Genomic DNA, 24885 nt, shown 5'->3' with positions numbered 1-24885 from the left:
ATGACTATGGACAGAGGAAGGAGCTTTTATAAACTTAGACATCGGAGCTGATTTAAACTTATGACTTCTGGTTCACTGACTTCTTACACTTCAAAACTACAACAAGACTTAATTCTGAATCAGAATGAAATCTGATTTTAGCACTTTTTGGGGAAATACTAATCTAAATATTATTTTACATTATCTTATGACATACTGGTATGAGCATTAGCACCACTAATGGGCACCGCTTAAGCTACTCAATACTGATTAGGTTCATCTACACAAGAACACTTCCATATATTTTTGCTAAAAGCAATTTTTAAATAATTTGGAAAAAAGAGAGAGGAGAAAGACAGTGGGAGTTGCAGTTCAACATTTATCAAGCAAAATGGCAGGATTACTTGAAACCTAGCCAAGAGAGAGAGAGGAAAAGAAGAAAAAAGATAGAAAATGAAAGAAAGAAAGAAACAGCAGAACCAGAAGAAAAATAACAACAAGAAGAAAAAGGCAAGCTGAATAAAAGATATTTGGAATATAAACATTTACTAGTTCTGTTTGTTCCCTGATATGCTGCAAACACAAATTTCATTGCATAGCCAGCATGACCTTGCAGTGATAGTATTTATGATTTATTTGATAGGCTTTCTGACAGCGGCCAGAAAGATACAGTTGTGTTTAACTGTTACTCACGGCATATATCAGGAGTTCTCCAGAAAACACAGGCCTGAGCCTTCGTACATTCTTGAGCATATGCAGCAACTGCAGAGCAGAAGCACTCACAATCTCCACCACTGTCACAAGAGCAGGCATCATGAACACAAGCTTCATAGAAAGGAACTGGGTCCACCTGTTGGGGAAAGAAATGATGCCCCAGTTCATCTCCAAATTAGTTTTCAAACTACTAAGCCTGACAGATCTCTTGAGATATGGTAATTGAGCTGAGCAGGAATGAAACTGTTTCTTAGAATTACCAAATCGCAAACAAACATTATGGGCTTGAAGCTGCTTTATGTATTTTGGACAATAATAGATTTAAAGTAATATAGTACCTTCACAATTTGCTATGACTGAAAAAAAAACCAACAAGTGTCACTGGCAGTGTTTTCTAACGCAGTTCCATTTTACTGCTATCGAAACCAAACTGGATTGATGCCAGTGAAGTCTGATCTTCCAGCAAGCTTTGCCAACCAAGTGGTGAACTGTATCAGAAAGGCTGCACTTCACAGCAAATATGAAGCAGAGAATTTTGTGCTTGCCAGTTTTTGGAGTTTATCCAATGACACATTAGTAAAACATATCCACTATTTTTTGCTTGGGACTGCAAGAGGAGAAACTAGGACTGGATTTTAGCTGCTGCAAGGAATCATCATAGAAATACATATTAAGTTAATTAAATTAGTAATTCTTTGTGATTTTTCCACTGTGAGTTAAAAAAACTGTTGATAATATTACCACACTTCAGGAAAGAGACCAGAAATGGAGAGGAGTGCTCTCTATGTCCTGTGCTCTGGAAGCTGTGGGCCTGACATAGTGTATGCTATGACAATTTGGAGGCACAGTGCTGACAGCTAAGCCTGTCTAAACTGTGCGATGTGGTTTCCAAGAAGATCCCTTCCATGGGTTGAATATTACAAGGAGCAGTGGTCTCTTCAACAGCTACCTTTCAAGTATAGTACGCGTTTCTGTCAGAAGATGGATCTGATGCTCGCAAGGCCTTTCAGAACTTACGGTATTGACAGTCCCTCAACAAGACATGGTGCAACTGCAGCACTCATGGACCTATTCAGGTTAGATTTATGAAGCTGGCTTGCACAGCAGTAGAAGTGAAACTGTGGTGATTAATATGGGCTTATACAGCCAGGGCTGGCACCACTACTGACAGAGTCCTGTTGCCACAGATACTCATACTGCTCCAAGTTGAACTGCTTGATTTAATTGAAGGTCACTCTACTTAACCATCTCTTCATTTATTTCTGATGGTCTCTCTGCTTCTGCAGTAACAGAAATGCATTGTGCTGTTCTGTCACTGCCCTCTACAAACCTTGGAGTGACATATTTTAAAGACTTCACTCTGGATGATGCTGCATTCTTTCTCTGCCCAGGACTTCCGATGTGGTTTCACATCACAGGGCTTAATTTCTTGTGTGACATCTGGGCACATGGAAGACTGTTTCCAAGAATTCCCAAACTTCAGAGCATTAGTCTCCTGCAGCCCACTCCTTGTTGTAAAATCATTGTTAGACTTGTCATCAAAGTTCCCACACAGACCACACACTTTGCCCTGGAAAAGAAAAATAACATATCCACAGCTTTTAAAAATACCATGGAAGTGAGAAATAGATTCTAGTAAAGTAAGAGCAAAGCACTGACATTAAAAAGGACAACTGACTCTCTGTGTACATGACATATTTTCATCTTCGAAATTAAGAAATTAAACCTTTATTTGTCTGTGTACTCAGCAAACTGTTCAGCTGCCATGTCTTCCCTCCTTGAAATGAATTATATCTAGCGTATTTCCATGTCTGCAGCAGCCCTTCATCCAACTTACAACGCTAAACAGAGGCTAAGCCTCCATTAGCTGAGAAGAATTAATTTTCCATTCTTCACAATTTATCATAACTCAGCTATTAATATAAGTCTGAGCACATTTCATTCTGCTCAAAACTGTTTTTATTAAAAGCTTCCAACTTCTAACTAAAAGCACTATTTCTTCATCCATGACCAAAAAAAATGACAGGAACTAATTTTTCTTGAAAGTATTTAGCAACTTACCCACATTAGTGAACTTTTGGTAGTGCTATTTCAGGAACATCAGCCCCCTCAAGCAACAGTATGTCCCTGTTTATACAACCCCCCACCTCCTCATTCAGCCCAGCGAATTCAGTACTCTGTAATTCAGCATGCTGCTTTTCAGAAGTCAGAACCATCTCCATACATTCCGTAGGAAGTTTGGGTTTAACTGACATGGCTGAGATTCCATGCAGGTTTCTAAGTGCGTGTACAGTCAGTTCGCATCCCCTACGTTACTTTGGAAGCTTGGCTCTTAATATCCGTAAACTCAGAATGCCTTAGATGTTTAGCTTTAATGCAAATATGCTGTGCATTCTCTGCAATGCATTTTGATGGACTGTAAGGAACTCCAGTAGTACCTCTGCAAGCTGTGGTAGTAAAAATGCAAGCTAATCATCAATATGTAGAGGATATAGGAATTAAACATGGAACCAGAATAAAAGAACATTTATGTTTTCTTATCACATATATCTATTCATATTACTACTTTAGAAAAAGAGACAGGTCCTAACTTTGTAATCAGGGGTCAGCTTGATGAAAACAGTAGTCTTCTTATCCCAGATAAGCATCACTCCATTGCTAGCCTCAATAACGAGGTAGAAGCCTACTGTCTTGTTCCAATAACGCACATCATCACCAGTATCTCGCTGAATTTCTTTATAATCTTTGTTCTCCAATTTCAGTTCAGTTTTCTGAAAGATGAAGAGAGAAATGTTATAACACTAATTTTCATGATAGGATAAAATGTTGGATGCTTGTAATAATACAGCTCATTCTGAAACCAATAGCTTAAAGTCTGGGGTGAAATGACAGGAAGTGCTGTAGCACTTTGAGAGAGGTTTCAGTACCTGAGAAACTACACTTTCACAGATTAATGTGATAAGGCCTCTAACCTTTCCTTATTATAGCTGCTTTTAGAGATGTGACTTCAGAGCATTACTTTTTTTGAAATACTTGAATACCATTATATGCTCACCGAGTATCATTACTCACCCCTAGAAACATTTTAATAGCCTTTGAGCAGGTGACTCCTGTAGTTCCACAAGGAACATTCTCTGTGATGATACTGAATGAGCCGCTGGAATTTTTGTCACCACAAAAATCCTATTGAAAAAGGGGAAAATGAGCATAAGAAAATTAGGTAGATACTTAATTTTTAGTTCAATCTCATAATAATTACAATAATTTAAATCTTCACAATGTATAAATTGTTACTGCTGCATCATATGTGAAATCCTACGTACATATATTTTTACAGATGCACAAACATATACACATACGTCTCTGCATACATATAAATATCTAAGTCTTTTGTGTGGTAAAACCTGGGAAACAGGTGGGACAATAAAACAAAATGAGGAATATATCCTTAAATATAAGTATCTTCTTTTGTAGACTCAGAATTTTGATTCATTCCACAACTGATAATGAGCTGTTAGCTCTCACTATGAAGTAGTCCTGTTACATACAATTTATGACCACAGTATCAGAAAAAAATCGCGACATTCGCACAGCTTGCCTACACTGAAAATACAGAATTTATCTTGGCAGAATGTGTAAACTCCTCAGGGAAAGTGATGGCAGGCAATAAAGAATGACAAAACCACAGAGGAAAGTAGATCTTCAAGGCAATCAGATGACATTTCAGCCCTCCCGATAAGCATTACCTGAGTAGCCACATATTCACAACTCCCATCAAAGTCATAGAATTTTCCATCAAAGGTGATATAATGGCCACTTCCATATATCATACAAGTCCCATAGCACACATGTTCAGTGCAGCTCCAAAACCCTTTTTGGCAGGTACTAGAAGAGAACAGAAGAGTGGAATTTTCAGATCTCACCCAGAGTGTGCTGTCTGGAAAACTGCAGAACAAACCAAGCCGCCACCTGATACATGATAATGTGCACAATATCCATGTCAGTGTTGTAGAATTACCATCTTCTCTAGTTTAGCCTGCTTTTTAGCTTGTAACATAATTTTTAACTCTGACCAGATATATTTTTTTAGATCTGATAGTGTTAGTGCTTCTATTTTAAAAATAAGTGCACTTTTCCAATAAGAGATGCCTACTAAAAACAGAGGTATCAGTTACACCAATATTTTCAGCACAATCTACTGCAAACGTAGATTGTGCTGAAAATATTAGGGTAATAACTACCTCTGTTTCCTCAGATAGCAAAAAGTATGCCTAAAAATAAAGGTTTATACTTGCAGCTATTGCAGCTACTGTAGTACATAAAACTAGACATGACTATTAATTTACTGCATAGAATATACTCTAGAAGACAGTACAGAATCATAACTTACCAGGTGTTGCAGTCCACTGTTATCTTCTGTCCAGAAGAATACCACTGGTTGTTATGAAAGCATGGGCAGTCCTTCGCCTCAACACAGCCCCCTTTCCCATCATCAAATAGACCTTCAGGGCACACACAGCCTGAGACACACTCTGCCTGAAACTAAGGAATAAAAGGAGAAATTGTTACTTTATGAAAAAGCACTGCATTTTTATTTCACTTCTTCATAAACACTCCTGTAAAAACTGCATTCATAACCAAACAGCCTAATATTGACTAGCTTTAGAAGGTTTTTCTTTCTAGTTTTCTAGTTCTTTTCTATTGTTTTTTGTTTCTCTAAGAGCCCAAATCAAATTTCATCTGGGAGGTACGATCACTGAAGACACAGTAAAAAGAAAAAGAAGAGGAAACGGTAAGGGTAATCATCATGAAATTGGCAACAGAGTAATATCATTGGGGAGAAAATAAAGGAAGATTAAACCCTAAAGGAATAAACTGTTAGTTACAGCTGTATTTTCTGTGTTGCAGTGCATCATTTAAGGAATACAGAATAAAGGAAACTTAACATGGAGAAAAACTGAATACATACATAATCAGTTTGAGGAGTATGGCAGCTAAGTTGTATAGGTGTTTGCGAAGACCACTTTGGGGATGCATTGCAGTCAAAGTACGTCTTGTTAGAAGAACATTCTGTTGCCCCTGAAAGGTACATTTTTGGTTTAGATGAATAAAGAAAAAGCAAAAGAAATGTGTATGAAAGGCGGTTGTTACTGAGACAGAAATCTCGGGGTATGTCTATGCTTACGAGAAAAAGAGGCTTAGTGAAGACAGAACAAAGTGCCTAACTGTTTCACATAAAAAGCAAAAACAAACATGCAAAAGAAATAAGTGGAGAATTCAAATGGAAAGATGTAGGTTTGGGTTTGGAAGTTGGGTTATGGTTTTGTTTTATTTTATTTTGCTTTACAGAATGTCACTCACCTTTCGTTCTTATTGTGACTGAGGTACATTGGACCTTTGCATTTCGGCAAACACTGGAAAAGTGAAGTAGAAATTAAAAAAAAAAGCAGCAAGCTCAGTGCCTTCAATTTAAATCTAAGGATTTTTAAACAAATTTGAGAGTATTTATCAGATATGTTCTGCATAATTTCTACTGATATTTCAAGGTGAACTCTCCTGATGCGCACTCATGAATTTTCATTTGAAGAAAACATGTAGCAAGACTTTAGGCTACATGCACAGAAAAGTTATATTTTTTAAGGAATGACAGCTATTCTATTAATCCTTACTAATATGCTTTCTGATGACTCAGGAAACAGATAATAATGATAATTTAAATCAAAGCCTTCATTTGGAACACAGTATATTTTCATGCTTATTTAATTCATATGCTGCAAATCTGTTGGCCTGTATGCCTCATCTGCCTGATGAGAGAAAGAAGTATTTCACAGTTTGCACTGATGATTCATGCAGCAGACTTCTGTCAGAGTTCATGATTAAAAATACCAGAATCATGAAAGTTGCTTTCAAAAACCTATACTACCGCGAGTACTTATCAAGGAGATGTTCCTCCAGTGGAACAGTTTTCTGACAGAAAAGGAAAGAGCAACATAAAATTATAGCTGACCTTTTATTTTCCTTTTACCCCTCTGCTCAACAAACCCCTATTAACAGTGCAGCTTCAGAGTAATGTTTATCTGTGAAGGCCAGTACTCGCGCCTCTAAACAAAGCTGCATTTCTCAATCATTAATAAATTACATTGCAACAGGATAATGCTTTGCTTAGCCTGAAGCTGTTGTGAAATGTATTACAAATGTTCATTAAAGCACCAAAAAAAGCTAAGCAGCTTACACCTAATCAGCAAATTTTAAAAGGACCTTTATCCCCACAAACAAGAAGCCACAATAGAACATACCAACGTTCTCCATCTTTTGTGACATATTCCCCTGGTTCCAGGTATGATCCTTTGTAATAGCATGGGCACTTGGAGATGGGCACACAGGTACCCTGGTTATCCAAGTATGTATTATATGGGCAGCCACAGCCATCCACGGGAGTGAAGTCTTGCAAGCAATGCTTTTCACCATCAATAAGGGAACGGCAGGTTTGCTGGCACATTGTAAGATTGTAAAGGAAGATCTGATTTCCTGGGCAGGTAGAAACTTCACTAGCTGGAGGGAAAAGAAACAAACTGATAAATAAGGAATGCAGGATGAACAATTTAACCTTGACATTTCCAGTTTGATTTCTTTGGCTGTGCAGCATATAATGGTAAAAATATTCTCTTAGATTTTATTAAAGTACAAAAATATCAAAAGTCACAAGTAATGGTAGCCTAACCTTGCTTACCAGCTGAAGACTTCTTTTTAAATGCTATTATTAGTTTCTAGTTTCATAGCCATATTTTTTTCACATACTGATAATCAGAGAAAGATCACAAAACAATAAACTAGTCTCTATAATATTGTATTACTGATGAAAAGCAAGGACAATGATAAAGACACTGATAAGCATAGACAATGTAAAAGCCATGATTGGCTGGGATTCTGTTAGCCAAAGCTAGAGAGAGCATTATTGTTTAAACTGGGGAAAGAAGGTGAAAGTGAAAAATAGTGCCTTCTACTTTTAAATGCCATGAAAAAATTACAGCTAAAGAATATAACACAAATTAGTAAACATTTACAAGCATTGTCTCTTTTCAGTCCATTAGACATTTCTAAGATACCCCAAAACCCTTAACACTGAGATCACTGACAGCCAAATTCAGAAAGAACTGCTTATTTCTCATGGCTAGTTAATTCCATGGGGATTATAGTTCCACTACTTACTGCAGACACTTTTTCTCCAGCCTTCCAGTATGATCCCTTTGAAAGCACAGGCTCTTGAATAAGAGGACAGGGCAGCACACAAGCATTCTTCATTGTCTTCACAGAGGCAGGTGTCATACTTACATTTCTGAAAAAAAGAATGAAAGGATCAGTAAGTCCACAGGAAAACAACTGGCAATTGCAACTCAGTTGCTATGAAATACCCTATGTCCTTTTTCTGATGTTGTTTTTATTAGTTCCCGTGATCAGAGAATGGTGGAAGGAATGGACAAAGACCAGAGACTGAAAGTGCTGCTTCATTTCATACACAATTAAAGTTTTGAATGCTTATCCCAATCTAAGCCAAGCCTCTTAAAGCTTTAAAAAGTAGCCAGCCTCCTATCAACACCTGTCTTAAAGGACTTTGATACCATTCTTTCCCAGTTCAACTTAGGAATGCAGAGATCCATTAAAAAAATAAAAATCAGAATGGCAAAATATTAACCAGATCTGTGACGTTCTTCACAAAATTTGAGCTCCAACTGAGTTCCAGTATGAGCAGAGATTTAGGAATTTCTTTTTTTTGCTCAGGTAAGCCTCACTAACTGCTCAATAATGATGAGCATAGGGGAAAAAGAAGCCATGGAGATTCTCACATGAAAATGGTTTGGTATTACATTCCAACAAATACAGGAAACTTAATAAATGTTCACTAATTTTTCTTCTGACTTAATAGCAACTAATGTGTAAGGGTAGCCTTAAACTTTGTGTGCACAATTGCATCTCTTGAATCTTCTTTCCAGTTCAAATACCCAATCCAATAAAAAAGTATATTAAATATAAAACATAAGAAACCAGAACGAATGTACTTCTTTCTTCAGCAGCACTCCATAAGAATCTCCTCATAGGAGATACTCTGGATGCATGCTATGCTGCTTCAGTTAACCACCACAAAAATTTTACCAGCTCTTATAGGCAAGCTACTCAGTAATGTCTCAAATGTTTGAACAATGATAAACATCTAGTCATCCATCTGAAATAAAGCAGTACTAAAAAGAGTGCAAAATTACAATACCTTATAGTATTCTGAAGGATCAATAACTAAATGACATCTTGCAAAAGGACCCTCTGAGTTTTTCAGCAAAGAACACCAATGCTCAGCATAATTTGCTAAAAAAAATAGGATAAAAATGAAATTATATCATCATATTCATTACATTCACTTATCTTCCTTGTGCCATGTCTACTTATGCTGTCACATAAATGCAATACAGCCACACAAATGACAGAACTGTGTGCACTTTGGGGAGCTGAGAAACTACATGCAATCACTGTACCTTTATTTCTATTCTCCGATTCAGTTATCTAGCAGTAGACATGCAATCATAAAATCAAAATCAGTATCATATTGCTGCAACTTGTCTACATGGAATTGTGACAGCCCTTTCCATCTGGGGACCATAAAGCTAAGTTAAAACAGGGGAAAATAATACTAGGAAATAGAAGCTGCCTTTGCAGATAATATAAATTAATGACCTTGCTTCCCTATCTTCCAGCTCAGGATTCCTCTACCATCACCCACTAAAATTTCACTTTAATTTCATGGGAAATCAGTGCTTGTATGCATATGTACTTGCAGAAATTAATTATTCATTTGACAGTCCTCTAGAAAGAGTTCAATGCCACGCTACAACTCTTACACGTTTGTTGCAGTAATATAAAACAAATGCTTTCTGCTCATTCTGGCAGAAGTAATCCATCTGAATTATTAGTGTGCTTACCGCTTTCAATGCTGAGACTGCAGGGGTCTTCCAGCTTTTCTACTTGGTCATTGCAGGTTGACTGAGCTTTCCATGTGTTAGCAAAGGCAGATCCTGTAGCTTCCACCAAGCCACTGGCTGTTTTAAAATCATCACCTTCCATCCCATTAAAGTTTCCACAAAGACCTATCAAAAAAGAAAGTAAAAAATTTACCTAATTACTCATTCTCATTCTAAAAGGTCAAAGGGAAAGGGACCACTGATCACAAACATTTGAAACAGAAGTACATACAGCTGAATATTCCACCTCAATATTAATGCATTCTACAAGTACTGAAGATGTAGGAGCCCTATTTTAAATCTTTAACCTCTTCAGAAGAGTAGCCTTCATGAAGGCACCTCTGCCTCAGGAGATCACTGCCCTAACCTGTATTTTTTATGCTTTCTGATGATATTAAAACCAGAAAGTGCACTAAAAGCCTAGTTTTGTAGACAGTTAAAAATTAAACTGAATACAAAAGTAAGGAATATTCTAAGAAACATTCATGTACTGGCACAGGAGTGATAGGTCACTTCAATATGAAATATGAAATAAAAATGCATTTCTAGTTTGCTTGAGTCAATTCTCTTCCAGTGTTTTATTTTCTGCTTTTAGTTTCTTCCTCTTCAATCAATAAGTAGCACGAATTATCACTCGTGTAAAGAATACATGATTCTTCAGCTGTGGAACAGCATGGCTTTGCTTCCCATTTGAATAGACACTTGCCTTGAAGTTTTCCTTGAACTGATTGATCCACAGTCGCAAACAGCTGCATGACTGGAAACAATTGGATCTGCAGCTGAAGCCCAAAAGAAGTCTGAACAATGAGGTAGTAGGAAGATGGCTTGAATACTGAGAAGCTGGCTGAAAAACAAAACATGGACTGTGAAGTAAACACACACATATGCTGCTGAGAGAATACTTCTTATTAGATTCTAAGGTATCACCTGCCATGAAAACTCTGAGATCAGGATCAAATTAATCATTTTTTTTTTCCTCTAAAAATTGCTGGCCAACTAAATATAATGCTGGTCCCCACTAACTTAACAAGCTGATTACCTATAACGACTCATCCCTGGGATCAGTACCAAGTTCAAATTTTCTGCAATACAGCTTCAGTGCTAACTCATTAATGCTGAGAAATCTGAAGTGCAAGAGATTTTCAGAGAAGGTATTACCCCAGCACTGTTGCATACTGTATGACTAAAAGCATTGTCCAGATGCTCCTTGAACTCTGACAGCCTTGGTGCTGTGACCACTTCCCTGAGCTGCCTGTTCCAGTGACTGACCACCCTCTCGGTGAAGAGCCTTTCCCTAAATGCCCAGTCTGCACTTCCCTTGGTGCAGCTTCTTACTATTTCCTGGTGTCCTATCGCTGGTCACCAGAGAGGAGATCAGCACCTCACCCCCTGCTGCTCCTCTTGAGGAAGTTGTAGACTGCAATGAGATGAGGCTACCCCTCAGCCTTCTTTTCTCTAAACTGAAAAAAATGAAGTGACCTCACTGCTCCTCACAGATCTTGCTCCAGAGGCTTTTCACAATCTCGGTCACCCTCCTCTAGACACTTTAATAGTTTGATGCCCTTCTTACGTGGAGGTGCCCAAAACTGCACACAGTACTCAAGATGGGGGTGCACCAGTGCAGCGTAGAGTGCAACAATCACCTCCCTTGACCAGTTAGCTACACTGTGCTTGATGCACCCCAGCATACAGCTGGCCCTTCTGGCTGCTAGGGCACACTGTTGACTCATATTCAACTTGCGATCAAACCAAACCCCCAGATGTCTTTCCACAGGGTTGTCCTCCAGCCTCTCATCCCCCAGTCTGCATATATAACCAGGACTACCTTGTCCCAGGTGCAACTGTTCTTGTTAAATTGCATATAGTTGGTGATTGCCCAGCTTCCTAGTCTATCCAGGCCTCTCTACCCTTGAGGAATTCCACAGCTCCTCCTAATTTATTATAATTGGCAAACTTACTTAAAGTACATTCAACTCCTGCATCCAGACCATTTATGAATACAAAGAGCAATGTCCCTAAAATTGAACCCTGGGGAGCCCCATTGGTGACTGGCCACCAACCTGATTTAACCTCATTTACTACTAACTATTTGAACCTGACTTTCCAGCCAACCAAATGTATAACACATTTGCCTAGCTGCATGCTGGACAGTTTGCCCAGGCTACTCTGACAGGCAGTATCAAAAGCTTTGCTAAAGTCAAAAAACCCAACATCTACTGGCTAACTGATTTCTTATAGTAAATCTATTATTATATGCTCTATTTATCTATTTAATCTACTTATTAGATGATCTATTTTATTGTCTAGAGCACTTTAACTTCTCTAAAACTTTCAGCTACATACTGTAATTGTTTTTGCACAAGCATCCATGAACATATCATCCCATGAACACTTGTTCTTTCAGATAAAGAATTCCTTTCTAGCAAGTAACTTGCCATCTTCCAATAGGCCAGTAAGAAGCAACACATACTGTGTCAGTGTGCTGCCTGAACATATCCAAAAAGAAGCGATAAAGAGGAATTCTGTATTCCTTTCAAAAGTTACTCCCAGAGCTCACAGCTGCTGTCTGATAGTGACCTTCCACCAGAAGTTAGGCTCCTAAACGAGGTGATCTGAGTCAACCTCTGAAAGTGTCTGTCTAAATCCATTCATTATATAAAAAGATGCTGTCTCAAGTGAGGTGAGAAAATAAGAGGGTGCTACACAGCACATCATCTTTCCTGCTGTGGCTGACCAGAAAATACAGCAGATACCTTCTGCCAGGCTTTCTTCCCACAGGGGAAAAAAAATGAATCATGGGAAAGAAGAGAGATGAGGTAGACATGCTTGAGACACACCATTACTGGGAGCCAGGACATGCCCACACCACGTAGCCAGACTTGGAAAGTGCTAAACACCCTTCTTTATAGGCAAGTTAAGTTACCTGCCTTAACTTTAAGCGATGGCAATCCCTCTTTCGCAAGCTACATGTCAAAGTATATTCAAAATGTATGACAAAAGTGAAGGGATATTTTTTTCAGTCATCAGCTGTCTAGAGTCAGTCTGTCCATGAAATTATTAAATCACCTTCCTCCCAAGTTTTTTCCAAAATCTGAACAAATTTCATATTCCTCTCTTCCACTTTTGCCTCTGAAATAACACACCCCTACATGAGAAGTCAGGTGTGTGATGGCTGCGTCCCTTACCTGACACATGAGGCACATTCACTGCCATCTCATTCAGTAACACACTGCCATCTGATCTGAAAGCCACCACCTGTGTAACAGCAAATAGAATAATGAGGTTTCAGGTACTGAGAGGAAAAGGAACTAATAAAAAAAATTAAGAGGGAGGATTTTTCACGTTTCGACTGTGACTAGAACTTAAAATCTTTGAATGGAAGAATCTGTCTGAAAACTGAATGTGGCAGCAGACCTGTAGGATACAAATAAGGTTTTGTCTTGCTATTCAGTGTTTCACTTACACCTGCCTACAACAGTTTATAGCAGTAACGAAATGCAAAGCTTGTTTATATTGGGCACTTTGGTTTCAGCAAGTAGAAAAAAAATCAGGCCTTCAGAATCTATAGCAAGTTCCTGTTCCCTACAGAAGCATATGCCACAGCTTTAGTGTAATGGTTTAGCACAATTCTGGCATAATAAGAAATCCAATTGTTAAGCTTCCTGAAGAGATGCTAGTCTGTATACAGAAACATAAAATGATGGGTTTCTGATTTGTTTAGTTTTGTTCCAGTTACACTGGCAAGGATGTGGAAGACCAGAAACAAGGGAGGAAAATTCTGTGTAAATGTATGCAAAATTATGTATAAATATAGTCTAGAAATTCCCATACAGAATGCTAAAGTGAATGAAAATACAAATATTTAGGAAGTATGGATTGTATCAACATTCAAAGATGGGATCTCTTCTGAAAAAGACTCAACTACATCTACAAAATTATACCTGAATAAAGTAAAATACTGTGAGGGGAGTAAGAATGGTACTCTTACTTCTACCCAGCCTGGAATACAGTGAGAATAATCATATAGCACAGAGAAGAGAAGAGAACAGTGGAAGATATCAGCTTATTTGAATGTCATCTTTTGTTTTGGTTAGGTCTGTTACGAGCTCTCAAGGCAGAAGCCTGAGCTGTTTTTCAGTCTGTCTGAGGTGCCTTACCATCCACAACAGCAACTAATAATAACAAAATTAGTTATTGCTCCAGAGTAAGGAAAATATGCTAATTTTCAATATATCTAGCAGAACCCACAAAACACTTACATTTTTTTTGTCATCTACTAACAGCACGACAGTCTTCAAACAGGTCTGCCTGTCTGTGGAGCCACAGGGAGTCAGCTCTGCCAGGAGAGCATAACTGTCATTTACCGTACCCTATAATCACAGGGAAATAAATATCCATTAGTCCAATCAAAATTGTCACAAGATGATTTCCAAAACAAAAAGTCATCAGTTACAATAGCAATTACAATAGAACTTAGCTATTAAGACCACCATTTCAGCACGGACTCTGGAAGCTGAACCGTCTTTCAAACAAATTATTTGGTATGGTTTATAGTTCAGCAAGATCTTTTGTCATTCCCTAGAACAGGCAGCAGATATTTTAGGGACAGATGCATAAAATAGCCTGCCTAGCTCCTTTCCCTAGTGGACTTTCGCACTCAGACAAAGAAATAGCTACTACAGATTTGGCTCAGAGCTTCTAATCCTGAGAACTGCCAATTTTTGCAGCCTACCTGTCCACGTAGCTGGCATGATCCTTTGATTTCTTATATGTGAAGGACTCCACTGGATAATGACACCATACATAGCCTACTATCTGAATCAGTTAACCACCCACTGCAGCAAGTGCTGAACTCCTCACTTTGGGCTATTACAGCCCATCCTGAATTTTCCAGTACAGCTTTTAGCATTTCTGCTTCCCTCATCCCATAAAAATGGAATAAAACAACAATTCATAGCTGTTACTTATCAGCACACAGATGCTTGTATTTACTTGAAAAGAAAAAAGTCCTACAGTACACAGTACCTTGGCCAACACATAGTAACAGTCTCCATGGAAGGTGTATTTCTTCCCATCAAAGGTGGTAATATGGGAACCTCCTTCCACTGAACATGTGCCTGGACAGGGTAAATCTTTACATGTCCATCTGCCTGAATCACAGACGCTATAAACAGACAAATAAAAAAGTGCTTGTAGGTATTGCAGGAGCTGATAGCACTGAAAACATCTGTATACCCAGCAAACAGCAAAATATCCCCAGGTGTTTTAACACAGTATCTTTGACAATTTCCTTAAGTTTCCCCCCTGCCATATAACACAGATACAAGAAAACTTTCCAGAAAATTGGTTGTATTGACATGCAGCAGAAATGTTTTCAGGAAGTCTCCTATGACTAAGTGGAAGATTGAAAAACACAGACCCATTCACAACCATTCCAAGAAAGGCATATAAACCACCGTGATCCTTACCATTCTTCACATTCATTGGTAATGCTTTCTCCAGGTGAATACTCCTTTCCATGGAGCTTGCAGCGGCACTGGCTAGCAGGTATGCAGCCTTTTTCAGTAATATCATCATACACAGTTCCTGTAAAGCACAACAGTAAACTATTCCAGCTTTTTCTGAAATAAGCAGTTTCCACAGAGCAGAAACTCTCAAGAGGAGGCATGCACTCAACTTGACACAGAAAGCAGAGGCTGAGATTATCAAATCTCTGAAGAATAGTGTTTCTACTTTTTGAATACTGTTTCTATTTTTTGTCCTATAAGACACAGGGAAAATACTTTTATCCAGCTTTGAAAATCTAAGTGTATCCATTTATATAACCATACACAGATGAAAAGCTTAATGTAAATATAGAGGAACAATCTCAGAAATTTACATGTTTACATTTTCAGTCCTTCTGGCATATGTAGACTATAATTGTAATCTTTTTTCCTAAGGTTGATAGTCTGAGAATTTCACTCACTGTTCCTCACTATCACTTTCTGGGCAAATGATGTCCACTGTCTCAGAATTATTCAACCTAAAAAGCATGATTTTCTGTAAATTAGCAGAGGTCAATTTGTTGAGAAGTAAAAAGCACAGTTTATTACCTATCATTGTGTTAAAATGATTTAACTATAAAATCAATGATTAATTAATGAACTATGACCTCCGTTTTAAGAAAAACTTATAGTTATGTTCCCCCGGGGGGGGGGGGGGGGGGGGGGAGGAATAATGAGTAGTAGTACTAATTTTTAAGATAGAATTTGACTACATTTTATGTTTTATCTATGACCTCCTTTGCCGGAGCTCTAGGTTTTGTTCCATATACTATAGCAACAATAACACTTGCCTTCAGGGCAGAAACACCCATCCATGTAGTGTTCTTCACAAAGGCTGCTGATCCCCAAGTGTGAGCAAGTATCCATGCAGGGTGAGCTGCTTTCCCTATAGATCATGGTATCAGGACAGGTCTTGGCTGAAAGAATGAGAAAGACACTACCAGTTATTTGTGTGTGAAGTCCATCATTCCTCAGAAATTGCAGACCATATCCCCTACTCCCCTCAAGTCAGTGGTGTCCCAAGCCAGACTCCCTCTGGCAAAGCTTGACTGTTTCTGAACTGCTTTCCCTCTCTTTATACTTCCTTCTTTTGGTTTCTAATAGATCAAATTATCCCAGTCATCTGCAGTATCAGAACTCACAGTCCTTTAATGGGAACAGAATTTCTACTTGCTGAAAAAGATTTCTTAATAACAAGGGTGATAGAAGAAGAAAACAGGAAGAACATAGTATGCAGTTTATTGCGCTACTGATAGGAAATGTATAATATATGCCTGTAGTTTTCTAAAGAAAGAATGAATTTAAATGTTTCACAGCACCATATCCATGAAATACTTGCTTCTTTGTAAGATTTATATAGCTGCTTACGGCAAAAGTACTCTGTCCTCCATTCACCCGGCCGGCCACCCGCATGTGAACACTGGCGAGAATATTCAGAGATGGTGCTGCAGAGGCAGAAGGAGTCCTCATTTCCATTACATGCACACTTGTCCTGCATGCAGGCTTGGATGTACATTTCCAAATTAAGGCGTAACCGACAATCAGCAAATGCAGAGGAAGTCAGCAATCTCTCACACTCATGACGCTAAGGAGGAAAAGTAGTAGTATTTAAGACTTATAAGCACCTGAGCTTCTAGGCACTTCCTGTCTTGGCTTAAAAACGGAAAACTGTTGTCTTCTGAACAGCAACAGTTTTTCAAGAAAGGAAGAAGAAACCATTTGCCCTGGAAGGGACAAAGTCTTCCCAGTTCCTCACAGACCAACTCCCCATAGCACAAGAATGACTTCATGTGCTCATGCAAGTGAAGTTCACCATGAGGAATACTCACATGCTCATTACAGCTTGGAAGTGCCTGAGTTTCATCAGGATCTTCACATTTGGCATTGGGTTTCCTGATCTTCTGTAAATTTCCATATGTAATTGAATTGTAGTTTGCATCTATGAGAAAAAAATGCAAAGAGGACTTGCTGAGCCCAAAAAATTCACAAGGAGCATCTGATTTCTGGGACTCTACTGATCAAGCAAAACAGTTACTATGGTATCAAATATGCCTGTTGGACACAGGTCTCTGCTCTGAATTACATCTATTATGAATAAGTGTGCTTAAAAATGTAAAGTGGTAATGAGAAAAGAAGGCCAGTAGAGAAAAGAACAAGATGATTCATCTGGAATAAAATAACCTTAGACCAGGAATGCAGCACTGGAACACAATGTTTATTCTGGGGCAATAACAGGCATCTCTCAGGTGAAATTTACTCTCCTGAGATGCTCCTATGCACAATGCTTATCAGCCTGTCTTCTGTCATATGTATGGTAGGATGACTCACCTCCATTGATAAACTCATTGTAGATTGGAACTCCATTGTAATCCCCACAGAGACCACATGTATGGTTACTAAATCTGCTGTCCAGCTCCACCTAGGCAATGGAAAGAAAAAAGAAAAACCAGAAAATAATTATTTGGAGCATGAAGAGATTTCAAAGCAAATACATTTACTCGGAAGGGAGGTTGCTATAAGCAGAAGTGATGGTGAACTCAAAACTCTAGAGACACAACTTTTGCAAATGAATTTGTAACATAGTTAATAAACACACAGTTAGATGTAAAAAGTAACACAGAAAACAGAAGTGAGTGAAGCTTTTGTGTTTCAGTAATGGCAGTAACCACCATGGTGATAAAGATGAAAAGGAAAGCATTCTTAAAATCACAGGGGTTGGGGGGGTTTCCTCATTTTTTTCCCCTACTGGGATAAAATTTAGGTCTTGCTATAAATTAGGAAGGTCAATGATGGAAGTCCTTTAAAAGACAAATGAAGGAAAATGTAGATTGGATTGTGGTAGTGATATAGCAAAATCATCAGTTATTTCTCAGAAAGCTCCTTCTCCCTTTCTTGAGAAGAGTAAGATCATCTGCATGCCATACTGCTACCTCTATCACATTGCAGAGAAATGAATGTTATGCTTTTAAGATAAGGTAATGTGTCAGTTGGATGAGTCAGCCTAACACTCTAGCTCTGTTCAGTTCGTGAGATTCTACTTCTGTTCAGTACACAGTATAATCTGTTAAACCCAGGAAATACCAATAAAGACAACTCGGATCATACATACCATCAGTGCATCTTCCTGATTCCAAATCAGAATCAGGCCTAATTTGGCATAAACCTTGGTGTAGATGTCATTGCTCTCAATGAACATACCAGAGCTGTAGTAAGGTGTCTTCACACTAGGAAGAAAACCAGAGACTTTGCATTAATACAGAAACATAAGGGGTGACACGGATGTCTGCAATAAGCCAAATGCCCTAATGAATAGAGAAAACAGTATCTGTCTACCTGATCCTAGCCACACAGGATGCCTTGTTTAAATGAGGCTAAAATCCTCTCTCTCTGACATTGGACAGGATAACTCATTGCCTTTAAAAGGCAACACAATTTCAGAGGCAAAGCCTCCCCAAGAGTGTGGGTTCTTTAAGAAAAAAGCCAAAATGGCAGATGTCTTCAACATAATCAAACGATCATCACTGTGGTATTAACAGAAGATATTCAAACACTCACTAATAATTTACTTCAATGAAAGAAGTAACAACATTAATGGAAGCTTTTCTTTACCAAAAGATCTGACAATGACTTCAGAGAGAATGAATGTTCCTTTCTAAGCATCCTCCTCTTCCAGAGAGAGTTCAAAAAGCACAGGCAGAGACAGGGACTGCCAACAAAAGTTTGAAAAGAAAGGAGCATGTAAAGAGGAATTCAGTAGTTTGTTTCAGTAGTTAATTAATTGGCAGGACCAACTCTGGCAGTGGTGACAGCAAGGCAAGTTAATGTGATAGAAGGTATTTTGCAGAAGGCTGAGCATAGACGTTTTTCTCTGATAAAGAATCAATTCACCAGATCTGTTCTCGTACATCTGTCTTATAGTGCACTACGTAACAAGTCACACTGCTGAACTTCATTCAGCAATACAGGGATTATAGCAAGCAGCTTCATCCTATAAAATCTAAAGAACTAGAGACTGTTCAAACAGAAGTAGTGTAAACTGGAACCTAGTCAAAATAATCAGCTCGTTTTCTACAGATTTGCCAACACAATTGCTACCTATCAGGATTCATGTGTATCTATGCACATCCCCTCTTAACTAGTCTCTGGGAGAATTTTATCCTGTCACTGGGATTTTTCTTGCTATTTACCTCAGGCATTTTTAACATGGCCAAACTACTTACACATCTAAATACTAGGTAGGAAGTCAGAAACCATTGCTTTTACTTTTGGCTGTATTGTTCATCCTCTGGACAATGAGGCCTTAAAAGATCATGCTTTTTGGAGAGGGATTATAAAACACAGGGCAACCTTTCACCTTTCAGCTATCACAGCATGGACTGTTTCTCTTTCTTTATAATACTAGAACATTCAATCAATTGGTAGATCAGGTACCAAAAGGCAAATTCATACATTTTTCTGCTTTACAGTTTTCACTTCAGTAGTGTGAAATGCTATTTTACACGTCAATGCATCATGCCATTTAAAGAGCAATATGGGAAATTAAGTTCTACAACAAACTAAGTCTCCCATACACAAAAACTGGTTCAGAAGGAATCTATTGTTTTGTGAATACTACCTAAGACAAAAAAAACCCCAACCAACCAAACAAAAAGAGGCTTGGTTTAAGAAAAACAATTTTTAAAGGATTTCTAAACTTATTTTTCACACACAATAAAGGGCTTTTCCAGTTTGAGGCAAGAATGCATTTTTTTATAGCTTCATGTAATTTTGTTATGAATTTTGCTATGAACCTTGGAAAAATGAACATTATTTTCTATCTTTGAACAGGTTTTTATTGCAGTGGCTTCCAAACTTCAGAGCAAAAGATGAATTTGGGGCAAAACCCAGTCCTAGGATCACAATAAAAGTTTGGTTTTTAAATTATGCTAAGACATACTAACAGTCAACTTCCATCTTTAGAGCTATGTCTTAACTTATGAGTTGCTTCACTTGTTTCTGTGTTTATATATATATATAAACACACACTGAAAGGATAGGAAAAGATAGGAAAGGCTAGGTTAAGACACTACTTGATACCAGTAATAGTGTCAGACTAGTTCCTTGTGTGACCATGTTACAGGAGGAGCTCACTGTGGAAAAAGTACATATTGCCACATACAAATTAGTGTAAACTTTGACCTGCATTGTATCTGTTACAATCCCTTGAGGAATGGCCATAAGATCTTGAAGAATTATTTATGAAAATTGGAAAAAAACAACTCTCCTCTGCCACAAAATAAAAGACAAAAAAAAAAAAAAGAAAAAAGAAAAAGAGAAATGCATCTTCATTTCTGAGGGTCTGCTAGACCATCTCCTATGGTAAACTTAAGGGGATGCCGTAAAACAAAGGAAGCTATGGCATTTAATGCCAGTGAAAGGTCTGGCTCATGAGCTGCACTGTTGCCTGCACAACCAGAAGAACAATTCATGCAAACCTCTTCCTGACTGGCATTTAAATCATCCTTTATGCTAGCATAGAAATGACAATTAATACTAAAACTGCTCCTCAAAGCAATTTTTCTGCAGGATTTCAAAAGGGATTTTGGGTTGGTTTTTTTTTTGCTTGTGGAAATGCTTGTAGCAGTTACCTTAACGGTTGGTATACAGAAAGCTGTGCAAAGAATCAATCCTGCTTTTATCTTCCCAGCACATTTCTCTGAAATACTATTATATTAAAGGAACTTACATCCGCCCATCCACGACAGCCAGTTTTGGTCTGAGGTACACCGTAAAGTCCTTGATTGTTATCAGAATATACTGGATCTCAGGGTGGTTATTGCTGTTGCGAGCACGCTGGATGTGAACAGAGAACTCCTTGTAAGACTCTCGGCAGTCAGAAGCAAAATTATACTCGCACATGCCAGGGAATTGATAGATGTCTCCATCGAAAGTTTTGAAATGGTTGTTTCCCCAAGTGCTGCAGACATAGTGGCCATGGTTTCTTGTCCTTCCTGTTAAGTGACGCAAAAGAAATAGGTATGAAGAAAGTGAAATGAATGAGCTAGCACCAAGAAAAGTGTTGCATTTTATAGTAGAAACCACTTGGAATTATGTGCACAGTGATCCCACAGATGTCAGGCCTGATCAAGTCTTTGCTACTAAACAGAAGAGATGTGAACCTCTAATGGAGAATAAGACATTAACAAATACTGCTGAGACCTGGGTTTATCATATAATCCTCACTGAGGCGAACGAATTTATCTACATGAGGTGGGGAAACTTAACCATCTGACCACTAGCAAGTTGGTGCATCGGTGCAATAGAGCTGCCTTGTCAAACATACGAATTTATTCCAAATCACAGTATCATTTTTAGCAATATTAAATATTTCTAAGAGCTATTTTCTTCCCTGATGCAACATGCACTAGAAAGGAAAACAGCTAGGAAACCAAGGTACCACTCCTAGTCTAGAAGGCAAATAGATTAAATGTTACAAAAGGATTTGTGTACAACAGGAGCTTTTATTGAATCCTGTCTTTTCCTAACAGAAGTGGTGATTTCTCTTACTAGAGAATAGAAATTCTTTAGAAGATAGGCCAGAAAATAACCATAGTAGGAGAAAAAAAAATATTTTTTTTCGTAATAGCAAAAGATGAAGATGATGATATTTGTTCCCTTCCTATCCACCTATACCAACAAAAAATAAAAATTAACAATGTCTGATAAATATCAAGATGCTGTAGATTAGGGGTGAACATAAAACCTGAGCATACTTGGGAAGCTTGCCAAGGTACAAAAAGCACACATGCCACACATCTTCACAAGATTTTCTTGCAGTGTTTAATTTGAGAAAGCAAAACTACCAAGGAGACCTCTGCTTTATTGTACTTTGATGGTATCAGCCATACAGATACATCCAGCCAAACTGGTATGCTTCTCTCCCCAGAAGGAACACTACACAGAGGTGCTCCCAGGGCTCACAGCTGGTATCCCAAATGCAAGATAATGCTTCCTTCCCATTGCTGAATTCAAGATGCAGCAGACCAAAACCCAAAACCAATACCCCAAACCTGATCACTGCCCAAAATTCATCAACTATCCCTAAAAAAAAATAGTCAGTAAGAGAGCTCCATTTTAACACTTCAAAGTCGATAACAGTAAATTAGTTTTTACAGAAGGATTATTAACATCCTGAATGACAAATTGAGCTTTGTTCAATGTTACTACACACACTTTTGAAGAAAGTATTTATGTCATTCCAAAGTAACGAAAGGCACAATCATCCACTTTCTTCATTGCTGTAACAATGAACCTCCCAAACTCCTATAATTGCTTTCTGCAAAGTAATTGACATACTTAGGAAAGTATCAACACATGGAAAGAAAAGTAACACTGAAAATATTTTCCAAGCACATCAAACTAGAGATTAACACAGTAGTTATAGGTATCAATCTATCCAAAGACAGCAGTATCTACCTATGTTGGCTGAGCCATGTAGCCTCAGTATTTGAAAGTTATAGAAATTTAAGGTACATTCAAACCCCAGCACGTTATTTAAATGCACTGCCGCCTTCTACCTCTGCAGCAGTATTTTAATTCTCTCCTCCTTTTACAGGAGGCAATCTGCTATCATTTAATTTCTAGAGCTTACCTTTTCTTATTTCATTTGCATAGGAAAGAGCCAGCCAGAGTAGAAAAAGGCTGGCAGCTCTTAGCCCCATGGTGGCTAAGGTGGGCGAACTGAGAACTCTGCTAAAAACTTTTCTTTATATAGTATCCACTGATACAATTGCTTCTATCACAGGGGAGGACGTACAAAGGGAGGAGGAAAGAGGAGGGGTAAAAAAATAGGCGTGATATTTACAGAAGATAAGAAGTAAACAGACAGGTATTTTTCACCATAAATGAAGGAATTCAGTATACAGGAAATAGTATAATATTGATTCAGTAATCATGCAATTTTTTATTGCTCTGTATCACCTACAGGATGCTATGCTTTTAAATCTTTTTCACATGCTCATTCCAAGTTTAAACCTCAGTAACCCCTATAACAAGTAGTGAATTTTGGAATGGGTGAACAAAGAAATCCCTTGAAGGAAGTTTAGGATGAGATACACTCAAACAATGGCTTCAGACCCAAAGGATTTTTCATTTTTCACCATCACAAGAATGATTTCTGCAAAAACGAAACGATGCCTGTGAACCTCCTTGTAGACAGCAGTAACTCTTGCAAATAAAAATTATACAACACCTTGCATAGTAATATTATTTTGCAGGCAATTGTTGGATTCCTTTCATTTGTAAAGCTTTGGGGAGCATTTAAAACAAGGTAAGCCCATACTGCATATTGCGCCCAAAATATAATTGAGATGGGCAAGATAAAATAAGGCAAGCTCAAGGAATTCACAGCAGAAGAGATGCCCCATCAAACATTGTCGTGGTGCAACAGAAAGACCATTCAAAAGGTTGTAGAGGCTTTCACAACATATTAAGCTTTAGGGGGGGAAATAAATAAAGTTTAAATAAAAATAAAAGAAAGAAAAAGAGGAAGACATTACTGTCCACACTAAAAAACAACTGTTTTCAGACACACACGCACACACACAACCCCCAATAGTTCAGTCTTGCCTACCTTCTATGTGAATAAGAAATGTGCAGTCTACTGTCCCACATCAGATCCCACAAAAGCTGGTAAGGTCAGCTTTGTTTTGTGCAGAGGAAGATGAATATGGTCCGTGAGAGAAGAAGAAAGCAGAAAACAGAACCAGGAACCAGTTCAGAATGCTGCTTCAGAAATACAAGTTTTGCACGTGCATTCTACTGTACTCTGAAAGATTCCTTTGAGAAGGTGTTTCTGCATCTCTTCAGAAGATAAAACACAGGCTCCTTCACGTAAAATACACTTATTTCAACAGATCTTTTATCACATCTGCTTCATAGCACTAACAGGGTTTACTTCTTAAAACTCCCAGGCCAGGCTCTATATTTTCTCATCAAAAGATGCAGTGTCTAGAAATCTCTAATCCTCTTAATTGTTCAGAGTGTTCCTTACTTTCATTACTCAGATTACAAGTAGAGCTTTTATATTTTGCAAAAGACCAAGGAAACTCTTCACTTAGCCCTTTTGGCTGCTCTAGTCAACTAGAAACACCCTTTTGTCACAAAGGCATGGTCTTTAGCTGCTGTTTTCTTTTATTTCCTATTTTTATCTCAACTACAGTCTAGCCTCAACCAGAACATCTTCCTGTTTTCCCTCACCAGATCTCAAAAGGTTTCAGACTTCCTGCTTTTCCTATTTGAGGATACAGATTTGCACTTCTCTCCCCCTTACACAGAGTATTATTCATTCAACATTTAATGACTGAAATCAAGTACTCACCCTTTTCTCCTTTGGGGGTCTATCTCTGGAAGTACACAGAACTGATTTTCCTTCTTGGAAAATAAAAACAAAAACAGTATTAACCAGTTAGAAAAAAAAACATTTAGAGAAAGAAGAAACGCTGTCTACAGACACCTCTCCCTGATGGATACTTTAGTGGGTCGAACTTACGACACCTCAGAGATATCTATTTCTTGGAATTTATCTGTATTTTATGCCACCAAAACTCTTAGTTCAGAAGTGTTTTATAAAACTACTTAGGAGATTCCTGAGGGACTTT

General features: G+C 38.1%; 1 protein-coding gene across 1 annotated transcript in view; it reads right to left on the bottom strand.

Moving 5' to 3' along the window:
- The window catches only part of MUC2 (mucin 2, oligomeric mucus/gel-forming), a 51105-nt gene extending 28158 nt beyond the window's left edge, over positions 1-22947 (bottom strand). Inside the window, exons 1-24 of the mRNA XM_056354521.1 lie at positions 22878-22947; positions 20973-21237; positions 18357-18471; positions 17576-17666; positions 17077-17186; positions 16616-16832; positions 16039-16164; positions 15170-15287; positions 14727-14865; positions 13961-14071; positions 12887-12956; positions 10408-10545; positions 9663-9827; positions 8957-9051; positions 7899-8029; positions 6990-7241; positions 6055-6107; positions 5663-5772; positions 5084-5235; positions 4440-4578; positions 3766-3876; positions 3285-3464; positions 2024-2263; positions 673-829 (exon numbers count right to left, since the gene is read on the bottom strand). Coding sequence (XP_056210496.1) covers positions 673-829; positions 2024-2263; positions 3285-3464; positions 3766-3876; positions 4440-4578; positions 5084-5235; positions 5663-5772; positions 6055-6107; positions 6990-7241; positions 7899-8029; positions 8957-9051; positions 9663-9827; positions 10408-10545; positions 12887-12956; positions 13961-14071; positions 14727-14865; positions 15170-15287; positions 16039-16164; positions 16616-16832; positions 17077-17186; positions 17576-17666; positions 18357-18471; positions 20973-21237; positions 22878-22947 — 3355 coding nt within the window. The remainder of the gene's footprint in view (positions 1-672; positions 830-2023; positions 2264-3284; positions 3465-3765; positions 3877-4439; positions 4579-5083; positions 5236-5662; positions 5773-6054; positions 6108-6989; positions 7242-7898; positions 8030-8956; positions 9052-9662; positions 9828-10407; positions 10546-12886; positions 12957-13960; positions 14072-14726; positions 14866-15169; positions 15288-16038; positions 16165-16615; positions 16833-17076; positions 17187-17575; positions 17667-18356; positions 18472-20972; positions 21238-22877) is intronic.
- Positions 22948-24885: the final 1938 nt, after the last annotated feature.

This window comes from Falco biarmicus, chromosome 10 (genome assembly GCF_023638135.1).
Source record: "Falco biarmicus isolate bFalBia1 chromosome 10, bFalBia1.pri, whole genome shotgun sequence".
Taxonomy (NCBI): domain Eukaryota; kingdom Metazoa; phylum Chordata; class Aves; order Falconiformes; family Falconidae; genus Falco; species Falco biarmicus.
Note: the sequence above shows the minus strand (reverse complement) of the source record. Positions and strands in the feature narration are given on the sequence as shown.